Source organism: Notechis scutatus, chromosome 14, assembly GCF_049901735.1.
Source record: "Notechis scutatus isolate UNSWTSFEM ecotype Mainland chromosome 14, rNotScu1.2, whole genome shotgun sequence".
Classification (NCBI taxonomy): domain Eukaryota; kingdom Metazoa; phylum Chordata; class Lepidosauria; order Squamata; family Elapidae; genus Notechis; species Notechis scutatus.
Genome location: NC_142022.1, coordinates 371714 through 384491, shown reverse-complemented (window position 1 = coordinate 384491; position 12778 = coordinate 371714). Strand labels below are relative to the sequence as shown.

The 12778-nt window shown below is 47.3% G+C and overlaps 1 protein-coding gene across 5 annotated transcripts in view; it reads right to left on the bottom strand.

The window, feature by feature from the left end:
• ARHGEF2 (Rho/Rac guanine nucleotide exchange factor 2) overlaps positions 1–12778 on the bottom strand; it is a 170732-nt gene that overhangs the window by 15866 nt on the left and 142088 nt on the right. For all 5 annotated transcript variants that reach the window (XM_087943409.1, XM_087943408.1, XM_026686470.2 and 2 more), the window contains 7 exons: positions 11027–11173; positions 9857–10107; positions 8120–8245; positions 6513–6630; positions 5017–5268; positions 2885–2961; positions 2012–2181 (listed from right to left, as the gene is read on the bottom strand). In XM_087943409.1, coding sequence (XP_087799535.1) covers positions 2012–2181; positions 2885–2961; positions 5017–5268; positions 6513–6630; positions 8120–8245; positions 9857–10107; positions 11027–11173 — 1141 coding nt within the window. The remainder of the gene's footprint in view (positions 1–2011; positions 2182–2884; positions 2962–5016; positions 5269–6512; positions 6631–8119; positions 8246–9856; positions 10108–11026; positions 11174–12778) is intronic.

Here is a 12778-nt window from a genome sequence, read left to right as displayed (position 1 = left end):
TAACCTCCAGCTCATTCCTCATTTTGGGAAGTCCAGTTTTAGTCTCCCTCCCTCCCTCCATCCTTGCTATCTTTTTTTTTTAAAAAATCCCCCAAAGGCCGTAAAGTCATGATCACCGAAAGCTACAATGAATCTTAAGAGGATTTGGGCTTCCCTCTCTGGGGCCATTCCAATCGAATAAATGGAATCCACCTCTTTGTATAAATGGCTTTTACTTATTTATTTGGAAAAATTAAAGGCCGCTCCTTACAGCCATGTTATGGTACAGTTAGGGCAGTGGTGGCTAATCTTTTTGGGCTCCTGTGCCAAAAATTGCATGCACATTACCACGTGTGCACTTGCATGCCAGCACCCAGAATGCAATGCACCCCTCCACGTCCCCTGCGCATGTACGCACAATCCCTCTGCCACCCCCTTATCTGCACTGCACCTCACAGCTGATTTTTCGGCTGGTTTGATGCCTTTTTCGGCCTCTCAAAGGCTTGGAAAAAGCCTCTGCAAGGCTTTTCAGGACGAATAATGTGCTTGTTTCGTCACTTCCGGTGACGAAAGGAAATGACGAAACGGGCCTAATTGTCCTGAAAAGCCTCTGGGAGGCTGCAAAAGGCCTCAAAACAGTTGGGAAAAAATCAGTTGGGAGGCGTGTGCATGCACAGTGCAGGCAGGTTTGGCTGGGGCTTGCGTGCCCACACAAATGGCTCTGCGTGCCACCTGTGGCATGTGTGCCATAGGTTCGCCATCACGGTTCTAGTGCCTGGGAACTTGGGAGGGGAGAACTTACAGAGAGGTGGAAGGTTAGACATAACATTATTTCTTAGAAGTTGACGACAAGTTACCCTGCACCTGGAGAGGAGTGTCTGGAGGAATGTCTGCAGTTGGGACGGATGGTGATATGTGATGGACTGATGGGAGGGGCAGATGGACTAGCAGGGGATGGGATTTGGATTTTCAATTACGAAGGGAAAACCCGGAACTCTCAGATTTGGACTTTCCCCAGATGTGCCAATATGACGACACTAATAAATGGAACTTTGAGGAAATGTATTATCTTGGAGTTTGTTAGTTGGAACGCTGACAACCTGGCCATGCCCCCCTCCTCCCCCCACCCCAGAGGTCAAACACAACACAAAAGGGCACCCTTTTTTTTTTTTTTTGAACTATTACCATCTTGCAGAAGGTACAGGATAATAAAAACAAGGACAAACAGGCTGAAAAACAGCTTCTATCCCAGGGCAGTAGCTCTTTTGAATTCTACCGTGTAATGCAATATAAATGCAATATCAGGGGTTTTCAATTCAATGTGTGGAGTGTGAAGGATGTGTGTTTGTGTTTATTTTCATGGTCATGATATGCACTGAAGATGCGTGTTTGATTTCGTTTTATGAGGTGCAATGACAATAAAACAAACTAAACTAAACCCTGATGCAGACCTCAATGAAACAGAGTCGATATATTATAATGTATGGGATGCCTCGTATGAATGGTTTAGGAATAAAAAAAATCAGAATGACAATTAGGTAAAGAATAAGAAACTGTAAATACTTACATCTACATTCATATCTATATTTATTTATATATTAAGTTGAAATTGTATAATGAAAGAAATGTGTATATAGAAAAGATGATAAGGAAATGTAAAAGATGTTGATGTTGATATAATGATGTTGATATAATGATATAATAAGTTTTATTTCTTGTTTTTAAATTTTGAAAATTTAATAAAATTTAATAAAGTACCTGTCAAAAGAAAAAGAAAGAAAGAAAGAAACAAGAGTTTGACACCCCTGACATAGCGTGATCTGCTGTGCACCATCCCACAACTGGCTGGGTTCACATCACACCCAAGCCAACCTCGACTAGAGCATGCTCAGAGTAGTCCTTTAGCAAAGCCCATCAACTCCTTGCCTTACAGGAGGTGCACGTCTGGTTGCTTGTCCCATTGCCAGACCTATGGAAGGGTGAGAGGAAAGAGCAAGATTGCCCCCCACCGGCCCCATACACACACACTCACAGCTTCACACTCTGCTGGATGACCTTCATCCAAGTGTTGCGGTCATCGCGCGATGCAGCGTGAACCTCGTACATCTCCGGCGGAGCGTTACTGATGAGGAACATGCCCTTCTCCTGGTTGGCAATATCACGGACAATCAAGTCCTGGATGGAGATGACTACTGGCTTGTCCTGAAAGGAAAGAAGCATGTGCAGAATTCCTACTCATAGATAGATAAGATGGGTAGGATCATCCATTTAATGTTCATAGCAACCGTAGGAATGTCATTCCTTTTTGGTAGCGCAGTGGTTAGAGTGCAGTACTGCAGGCTACTTCTGCTGACTGCCGGCGGCCTGCAATTTGGCAGTTCAAATCTCACTAGGCTCAAGGTTGACTCATCCTTCCATCCTTCCAAGGTGAGTAAAATGAGGACCCAGATTGTTGGGGGCAAGAGGCTGACTCTGTAAACCGCTTAGAGAGGGATGTGAAGCATTGAGAAGCAGTATATAAGTCTAAGAACTATTGCTATCTTCCTATCTTCTTTCCTTCCCTCCTTCTTTCTTTTTCCTTCTTTCCTTCCTTCCTTTCTCTTTCTGTCATGGCACTATGGTTAGAATGCAGGATTGTCCATTACCAGCAGTTCGATCCTGACCAGCTCAAGGTTGACTCAGCCTTCTGTCCTTCCGAGGTGGGTAAAATGAGGACCCAGATTGTTGGGGGCAAGAGGCTGACTCTGTAAACTGCTTAGAGAAGGCTGGAAAGCATTGAGAAGTGGTATATAAGTCTAAGTGCTATTGCTAAATACAGCCACGGCCCTGCACCAAGAGGCACCTATTTTGAGACCTGGGTATCTCATCACAGGAAAAGGTGATGGAAAAACAAAACGGCACTTACCAGGGTGGGGAAAATATACTTCTGGTCCTTCTCTTGTAGGAAGATGAGAACGTCCGTCATCAGAACCGCCAAGACATCTGCAAGGGAGAAAACGGACAAAGGACCATGGGGAGAAGAACAGTTTACTGCAGGGATTCCCAACCTCCAGGCCAGGCCCACTACCAAACCTTGAGCCGTTGGGAACTGGGCCCCGGAAATGTGAGTGTGCATCCCCACTCGCACGAATGTGTGTGTGCATGCTCCATTTGCACAAATGGTGTGTGTGTGTGTGTCTGTCTGCTGCTCGCACACGTGGCGTTGCGTGTGTCAGCCTTGGAAGCGATTTTTTACTTGGAAGCTCTGAGGCTGCCACAGTTCAGTGCCTGGGAATTTGGGAGGGGGATTTCATAGAGAGGCAGAAGATTAAACACAACAACATTCCTTTCTCAGAGAGTCAAGGACATGTTGCCCTGCACCTGGAAGGGAGTGACTGGAAGAATGTCTCCAGTTGGGACGAAGATTTGATTGGGCCATGTGATGGGCTGGTGGGCGCAGGGGATGGATCTTTGATTTCTCTTTTGGGAACAGAAAACCTGGAACTCTCAGATTTCCCAGATGTGCTAATATGACAACTCTAATAAAATGGAACTTTGAGGAAATGTGTCAAGTCATAAAACATTCCTATGCCTGTTTTAGTAGTTGCCATAAAAAGTGGGGGAGGAAATCTGGAAGAGCAGTGCAGCAGTTTGGAATAGAAAGTGTCAACTCATAAAACATTTGGTATACACGTTTTATAGTTGACAACAGAAAGAAGGGGAGAGTTTTAAAGAGCAGGCAACAGTGTGGAATCGAAAGTAAATTCCATTCATATTTTCTTCAAATACTGATTAGATGGCTGAAGTTTCTGCCGTGAAAAAATCTAATTCGAGGGCATGATTGATGACTCTTGGCTATGGATGTTTTTCGTTGGATGATACACCCAGAGGGGTGGGGTGGGGGGAAGCAGGATTAAGGGTGACAGTGAATTACGTATCTCAGAGTTGGCAACGCCTTGGTTAGTGCCGGACATAGAATGGTAGCTTCAAATAAATCCTCTTTAGTTTTGGGAGTGTGGCTCGAGGCTCATGATTTAATTGGAGTAACTGCCGGAACCCAGTCAGAAAGTACATTCCAACTCTTAGCTTTAAAAGATTGTAACTAAACTACCAGAGCTTTTGCCCGCAAATATATTTAATTGGAGAACATGAATGATGACACCTAGCTTGTGAATGTGCTCAATAGGAGAATATGATTTATGACACACCCAGGCGGGAAACAGGGTTACAGGGGACTGTAAATTACGTCTGCCAGAGTTGCCTTCATACAGGGCAGTGCCAGTATGTCGCCTCTAATGAATCCTTTGAAGCTTTTTGAAGTTTGGCTCGAGAATCGTGATTTCATGAGGGCGATTGTTGGAATCCTGACAAAATGTTTGTCTTGGAGTTTCTTGGGTTGGAGTTGGTTAGTTGGAGTGCTGACGCACTCTTGCCCATCACTCAATGCGCAGAATCATCCCCCCCCCTCCCCTGCCAGTCTGCAAAGCCAGAAAGTTTGGTGAACTCTGGTTTACAGGTAGTCCTCAACTTAGAACCGTTCATTTAGTGATGCTTCAAAGTCACAACGGTACTGAAAAAAAGCAGCTGAGGAGCGTTTTTGACACTGATGACCATCGCAGCATCTCCTTAATCACGTGACCGAAATTCAGACGCTTGGCGACTGACTCATATTTATGACCATTGCTGTTTCCTGGGGTCATGTGATCCCCTTTGTGACCATCTGACTAGCAAAGTCATGGTAAGCCAGTTTCACTTAACAACCGGTCTGCTAACTTACGAAGTCCAGTAATTTACTTAACAACCAGGGTACTGACTGATCAACTGCACTGATTCACTTAACCACTGTGGCAAGGAAGGTCTCAAAAACAGAGCGACATTCAGAGCGACATTCAACATCTCACTCAACAACAGAAATTTTGGGGCTCCATTGTGGCCGTTAAGTCAAGGACCACCTGCGTCAATTCGCCTGATCATTGTGCAGAACCTGCCCCTCCTTCGTTCAGAGGCTAAAACCACGGAAGGGATTTCCCCGCCACTCGAGCAAGACCGCTGTTGCACCTTTGAAGCGTCCTGCGGGGGTCTTCCAGAGCATGCAGCCGTCATGGACAACTTTCCGTCGCAGCATCTCCTCCTTGCTGAAGGGCCCCCGCTCTGAGGGCAGGTAGGCCTTCGTCCGGCCATCCACCCGGCTGTAGATTTCCTGCAGCCGCGCGTTCTTCTCCTGATTGTGCACTTCCTGGTCGACGGTGGAGATGAGGTCTTTGACCAGAGACAGAGCTGTGCTCAGATCTTTCTGATCTACTTCATTCCCTGGGGGAAGGGAGGGGGAGAAAGAGAACATTAGCGGATTCATGGAGAGTCTGGGAAAGGAATGGAAGGGAGAGGAGGGGAAACCACATTTGCAGGCAACTCAGAGGCAGCTGCTCAGCCCAGAAGGGCAGACAAACGGCTTTTGAAGCACTCCAAGGGTGTCACGTCCCCGTCGGGAGTCTGACTCCAAGGAGGAAGACAAACAGCTGACACAGGGAATGGGAGTGTTGCTCTGTTGGCTGTGGAGGAAACTGGGGAAGAGCAAAGTCCGACTGGGCAGAGCAGGGGAGAGGTAGAGCAAGGCAGAAGGAATTCAGAGGAAGACCCAGACCCACCCCCTCTTCATCCTAGGGCACGCAAGGGGGAACAGAGAAGGGAGCAATGTGGGTTGTGTGACTTATGGGGGAGGGAAGGGCCCTGATTCCCTTCATTAGTCACACCTGGGAAGACAGTTTAAAGGAAAGGCAGCTGAGAGCGGTGTCTTCTGGGAACAAACGTGAGTTTATCTTGTATTGACTTTGCTTATCAGCGTTCCTGGCATCCTCCCAACTGTGTTGAATTATGGCCGTTCCTTCACGTCTGGAATTCTTGCTCCTGCCCTGCCAGACTGATGACCTCCTCTTGCCTTGACTGGACTTATAGTTACAGTTTTTGTTGACCATGTTTTGGACTTGATTCCCTGCAGCCAAAGGCTGTTCCTGGGAGTTTTTTTCTCCAGCCAGAAGGTAACCAGGACATTGGGGGCAAAGTTGGAGCTGATAAAATGACTCCTACTGATTATCTGACTGTGTTGCCTTTGTGCCACGCCCCTTTGGGTCAACACAAAGGGATTCCCCCTTAGTGATCTTGCTAGAAATAATGGACTGGACAACTTTATAAGAGAGTGGAAACCGTTTGTGGACTTTTTATGTGCCAAATACAATATCAGATGGTTTAACAGAGGGATTTGAAGATTAGTGTAATGTTTCACTTAACCTCTACACACACACACAAACACACACACACACACACAATATACTACACACACACACATATCACATATACACACACACACACACACACACACAAAGAGACATACTGTGCATATTCCATGATTTAAGAACTAGAAATTCATTCCTTAGGCGATAGAAACAGTCCATAGTACAAATTTGAAGAATTGGTGTCATAGCTATTAACTGTTGATGAATTTTTTTAAAATAACCACACCCTAAAAGATCACCTGTGCCCCACCCTCTCTCTGGTACCTTTGGAGTTTTGCCGGATTCGATCGATGAGCCCAGGATATTTGGTGATGCGCTGGGTGACGAGGAGAATGCATTCTTGCACCCCATGCCGCCGAAGCACCGATGAGCGTGAAAATCTCTGGAAACATCAAGGAAATGGGTGGAAGGGTTATCATCCAGAATACCTCCGCAAGATAGGCAGCAGCACATGTCTGTACACATCTCACCCATCCATCTCGTGCCAAATCTGAGCCCCAAAGCTTCGGTCATGGCTATAAAATGAGGAAATGCACAAACCCTGAAAAGGTTGTGCGTATGGCTACAGGTAGCCCTCGAGTGGGATTGGAATTTCGGTCAGTAAGAGATGCTATCGTGGCTGCCTCTCTGCTATCCAAGCTTCATGAGCTGACAGCCTGACATTATCAACAGGGTTGGAAGGGATTGGAATGTAAGGAAGAAGGGGGGGGGGGCGTGGAAGCCTAGCTGAGCCTTGTGAGAAGCTCCAGCCAGCCAAGGTCAACTATCAGTATGCAGAGCTGGGAACTGAACACCTGTTACCTGAACAATAGACAAGCACCTGTTTGGACATTCGCAGATAACAGGGGGATGGTCCGGAGGAAAGAGCAAAATTTACTTTGCGTTGTCTGCCCGGGAAACTTCAGATTCAGCTTTGCTACTTCTGTAACCACTTAAACTTCAGTAAAGTATACTTTTAGCAAAAACAAATTTTCTGGAGTCTTTGTGTTCTGACCAAGGCTTCTGAGACCGTAATTACGCACACACTTATTTTAAAAACAAGTTTTGTTTTATTGCAACGCTGGGAATTGTTTTCATTCCCAGCCGGTAATGAATCTCAAACAGTCCCTCGAGATAAGCACCCACCTTTCTTCTACCAATAAGAGAAGTATCAAATGAACTAGAAAAAAACCAACTGAAGTACAAAGAGCTTCAAGAATGAATCTGAACTGAACTGAACGAATGACTTTGCTTCCTGCAAAGGTTTTGTCACCTTTGCCTGTCCTTTATACCTCCCAGCCTTACTCCCAAGTCTCCCCTTTTGTCTTTTAACTGTTCTTGCCTTCTGGCAACTCTGCACATACTCGCACTGGGAACAGGTTCCCCTCTGCCTCACTGCTGCCAGACTCTGGAGGCTCCAGAGGCAGCACCCCACTCCCAGAGGGTCCTGGCTCCATCCCTACATCGGATGCAGGACCCTCGTCCAAGTCCTCTCCAGACTCCCGGACTGGTCCCCGTTCTTCCCCACTGTCCGATTCCGCTGCCGTCTGCACAGGCTGCCGGCGAACCACAACACTTTGCTAGATGACTGAGTGGGATGGTTGACTCACTTAGTAACCTCTGCAGTCCCAATTGCTGACGTTAACTGGATGACAGGGTTACAGGGGAGGCAGCTTCTGGTTGGCTTCCCACAGCCAAATCACTGGGAGAATTCCCAGGTGGTTTGCAAGCAGGATGGCAGGCAGGCAGGCAGGTAAAAATAACTGCTGCCAGGTAGGAGAAGGCAGGAGATGATGCAGAAGGGTTCCTCTGGTTTGTGACCCCTGAAGTCCGCTGCAGAAACAGGCTGGGGAGAAGGGAAAGGATGTGGGAGAAACGGGGAAAGGTCTTACCCGGATGAATTGCTGGAACCGCTTGTCCCGAGTGAAGAGTTCTTTGTAAAGCTTAACGGCTTTGGTGTGGTGGCTGCAGAACTCTGAGTAGGCCTTCTTCATCTGCTCGGCAGCGGGGCCTGAAAACTGGAAGGCAGAATTGCTTGGTCTAGTGGCAAAGGCACCAAACTAGGAACCAGGAGATGGTGAGCTCTAGTTCCACCTTAGGCATGAAAGCTGGCTGGGTGATTTGAGGCCAATTACCAGGAGACGGTGAGTTCTAGTTCTGTCTTAACCATGAAAGCTGACTGGGTGATTTGAGGCCAATTACCAGGAGACGGTGAGTTCTAGTTCTGTCTTAACCATGAAAGCTGACTGGGTGATTTGAGGCCAATTACCAGGAGACGGTGAGTTCTAGTTCTGTCTTAACCATGAAAGCTGACTGGGTGATTTGAGGCCAATTACCAGGAGACGGTGAGTTCTAGTTCTGTCTTAACCATGAAAGCTGACTGGGTGATTTGAGGCCAATTACCAGGAGACGGTGAGTTCTAGTTCTGTCTTAACCATGAAAGCTGACTGGGTGATTTGAGGCCAATTACCAGGAGACGGTGAGTTCTGCTTTACACCTGAGAGCTGGCTGGGTGATTTTGCGCTAGTCACCATCTCTCCGGCCAACTCATTTCACATAGTTGTTGTTGTAGGAAAAATAAAAGGAGGAAGGGCTACAGGTAGTCCTCAATTTATGACCACAATTGATCCCAAACTTTCTGTTGCTAAGTGAATCATTTATTGAGTTTTGCCGCGTTTTACAACCTTTCTTGCCACAGTGGTTAAGTGAATGGCTGCACTTGTTCAATTATAACACAATTGTTTAGGGAACCTGATTTCCCCATTGATTTTGCTCATCAGGAGGTCGCAAAAGGGGATCACACGACCCCAGGGTGCTGCAACCGTCATAAATATGAGCCAGTTGCCAAGCACCTAAATTTTGATCATGTGACGCTGTAGTCGTCAATCCCTTTTTTCAGTACCGTTGCAACTTTGAGCAGCCACTAAACGAACTGTTGTAAGTCGAGGACTACCTCTATTAGATATGTTTGCTGCTTTTGTTTATAAAATAATAACACAGGCAGGATCAGGGGTGGGATTCAGTCAGTTTGGACAGGTTCAAACGAAGCGTGTACTCACCAAACCGGTTGTTACACTGATTGAATCCCACCACTGGGCAGGATATAAATCAGTGGCGGTATTCTACCGGTTTGGCCCGGTTCTGCCGAGCCGCTAGCGCCGATGAGCAGCCGAGACTGAACTGGTTCTCTCCACCGCTCTGCTGTTGGGCTCACCTACCTGGCCAGGCTCCCATAACTCATCTGTATCCTCTGCTTTCGAAGCACAGCTGCTTTGTGCGGCACAGCAGAGGAGACGGCCAAATGAAAGGTCAGCTCAGATGATGGAGCCAACTCAACCATAGATCTCTCTGAGCACAGCAGAGTGCTGCGCGGCAGCTGCTGAAGCGACCGGGATCATGCAGGCTTGCAGGAGGTGAGTCAGAACACCTCTGCGCCTGTGCAAAGTGCATGGTTCGTGCGTGCACGCACACAGTGTGCATGCGCGCACAGCACCCCCACCAAGCCACGCCCACTGAACTGGGGGCAAAACTTTTGGAATCCCACCACTGATATAAATAAATAGTAAGAAATGAGGGGTGGGGAAGGAGGCATGGGGAGGGGCTCTTTGCAAAAATACTCCTTCCGGTACCTGCTGGATCAGGATGTCTCCCAGGCGGCTGATCACAAAATTCTTGGTGCTGCCGTCAGCCAGAGATTCCTTCCGCCGTTCCAGAAGGCGGGCCAGGAAGCCGTCATGGATCTCGCTGAGCTCATCCACACAGGGGAACATGCTCTGCACCACCGAGGAGTCCATCTGCAGGTCTTCCAGCATCCCCTTCCGAAAGAGGTTGCTCATGATCTTCAGGGTCCGGACGTGATGCAGCTCCGTCTGGATCAGCTCTGCAGGGATAGACGGGAGAAAGAGACTTGGCTAGGGAGCAAATGGGGGCTGGGCTGGAGGTCCAGAGCCGCCCCAAAGGAAGGACAGGATAGAATCTCATGACGGAGTAACAGCAGCGTGTCCTGAAAACAGAATAACGGAGTTGGAAGGGACCTTGGAGGTCTTCTAGTCCAACCCCCTGCTCAGGCAGGAAAGCCCTATAGTATTCCATTTCAGACCAATGGTTGTCCAATCTCTTCTTAAAAACTTCCACTGTTGGAGCATTTACAACTTCTGGAGACAAGTTGTTCCACTGGTTAATTGTTCTCACTGTTAGGAAATTTTTCCTCAGTTCTAGGTTGCTTCCAGGGGTGGGTGTGGCTTAGTTGGTGGGCGTGGCTTGGTGGTCATGTGATTGGCTGGGCGTGGCCAACTCAATATCACTCACATTGAGGCACGCATCTCCTCGCCTGGCCTCTCGTGACTGTGGGGATGCTGCAACAGTCGTAAGTGTGAAAAACGGTCATAAGTCACTTTTTTCTGTGCCATTGTAACTTTGAATGGTCACTCAACACAAGCAGCAAAGTACCAGCAAAGGAGGGGGAAAAAACTCCAGAGAAGTTCCTGAGACAGGAAGTCTAGTCCTGCCAAGAACGTAATAAGGGTTAACGGAGAGGCAGTTTCTGTAAGCAACACCAGAATGTTTCCTTCCTGCCTTCCTTACAGGATTAGCCCAGTAATTTCGTCTAACAACCGGTTCTCCGAACTGCTTAGAATGTTAACAACCGGTTCTAGAGAATAGGTGCGAACTGATAGAATCCCACCCCTGATTGCTTCTCTCCTTGGTAAGTTTCAATCAGCATAGTGCTGGAAGGGACCTCAGAAGCTATCCAGCCTGGCCTCCATCGCTGGGGAGGGGGGCCCGAGGGGGGAGCTCACCATAAATGACATCTTGCCGCTTCATGACTTCCTTCTTGTGCTGCTGCAGGAAGCTGTTGTCCACGGCCAGACTCCAGGAATCAGCCTCGAAATCCTTCTCGTCCATCTCAAAGTCGCACATCAACTGGCTGTAAAGGCCTTCAGCTCCTGAGGGAAGAAAGATCAAGGGTGCTGTGATGACCTGTGACACAAAATTGACAAAGTCACAAAAGTAAAATAAATTCCCTTGAATGCCTCCAACTTGGGCCCCAATGTCCAATTATCCTTGGCTGGAGATCAAACTCTTCCAAAAACAGTCTACGAAGAGATTAAATGCAGTCCAAACCCAAAGTAAAGATAATTAGAAATAAAAACAACAACACAAACCACACTGAAATAGTTAACATGGCAGGCCAGGATGATAAATTGCAGACTTCCAAAGGATAACACAGCAACCACAGTTGGGAGGATGCCAAAACCCAAATAAGCCTCCACAAAGACAAGCACGCTTTGCTTCCAGCAAGGAGCTGTGTGTAAATGCCCCTCTTATATCCTGTTCTCCCAGTTGCAACTCATGAAAGGGATCAGGGCCCTTTCCTCTCCAGTAAGCCATGTTGCTCCTTTCTCCGTTCCTCCCTGCATGCCCTAGGATGAAGAGGGGATGGCCCTGGGTCTTCCTCTGAATTCCTTGTCCCTCGTTTTACCTATCCCCTGCTCTGCCCAGCTGGACTGTGCCCTTCCCCCGTCTCTTCCACAGCCACCAGAGCCCCACTCCCACTCCCTGTCAGCTGCTCAATCTCCCCCTCAGAATCAGGCTCCAACAAGGGCATGACAGGGGTGTACAGATAGTCCTCAACTTACGACAGTTCGTTTAGTGATCGTTCGAAGTTACAACGGTGGTGGAAAAAGGGACCTAGGGCCGTTTTTCACACCCTACCACCTTTGTAGCATCCCCAAGATCATGTGATTGAAATTCAGGCGCTTGGCAACTGACTCATATTTATGACCATTGCTGTGTCCCTAAGGTCCCCTTTTGCGACCTTCTGACAAACAAAACCAATGGGGAAGCCAGATTGTCTTAACAATTGTGCTACTGACTTATCAGCTTCGGTGATTCGCTTAAGAACGATGGCAAGGAAGGTTGAAAAATGGGACCGAACTCACTTATCAGTCCTCATAAGTCGAGGACTACCGGTGGGCACTGAAGGGAGAATGAGGCTGCATCGAAGAGAAAGCAAAAACCAGGGGCGTTCGAAGAAAAGGATCCTGCCACTCTTTAATAGCCAGGAAATGCTTGAAACTTAAATGTCAGTTTTATTTTTTAAAAATTAATTTATCATACAAAATACAAAAACACAAAAGGAAACAGTAGGAAAGATAGGGGAGGCAAAAGGGAAGGGAAAGGTTTAGGAAAACGGGGGAGAAAGAAAGGAAAGGCATTGGCTTCCAACTCCCTTTGGTGCATAAGAGTAAGATGCATCAAACCCCAACTTCTTACTTTTACATCGTAATATAAACTAGTATAAAGGTCTTCTGCAGTCATGACATAATCCTAAGATTGAAAACCAGGCTTGTCAGATGATGCTATGTCTTTTCTATCCTGCTCTATGGAGTAGAAAGTTGGTCTATGGTAGAAAGCCACTTGAAGAGACTAGAAGCATTTGAAATGTGGAATTACAGGCGGCCATTACCGATAAACTGGGTTGACAAAATCAGAAAGGAGGAGGTGATCAGCCGTCTGGGAAAGCCAAGGGAAATCATCGAAAGCATTAA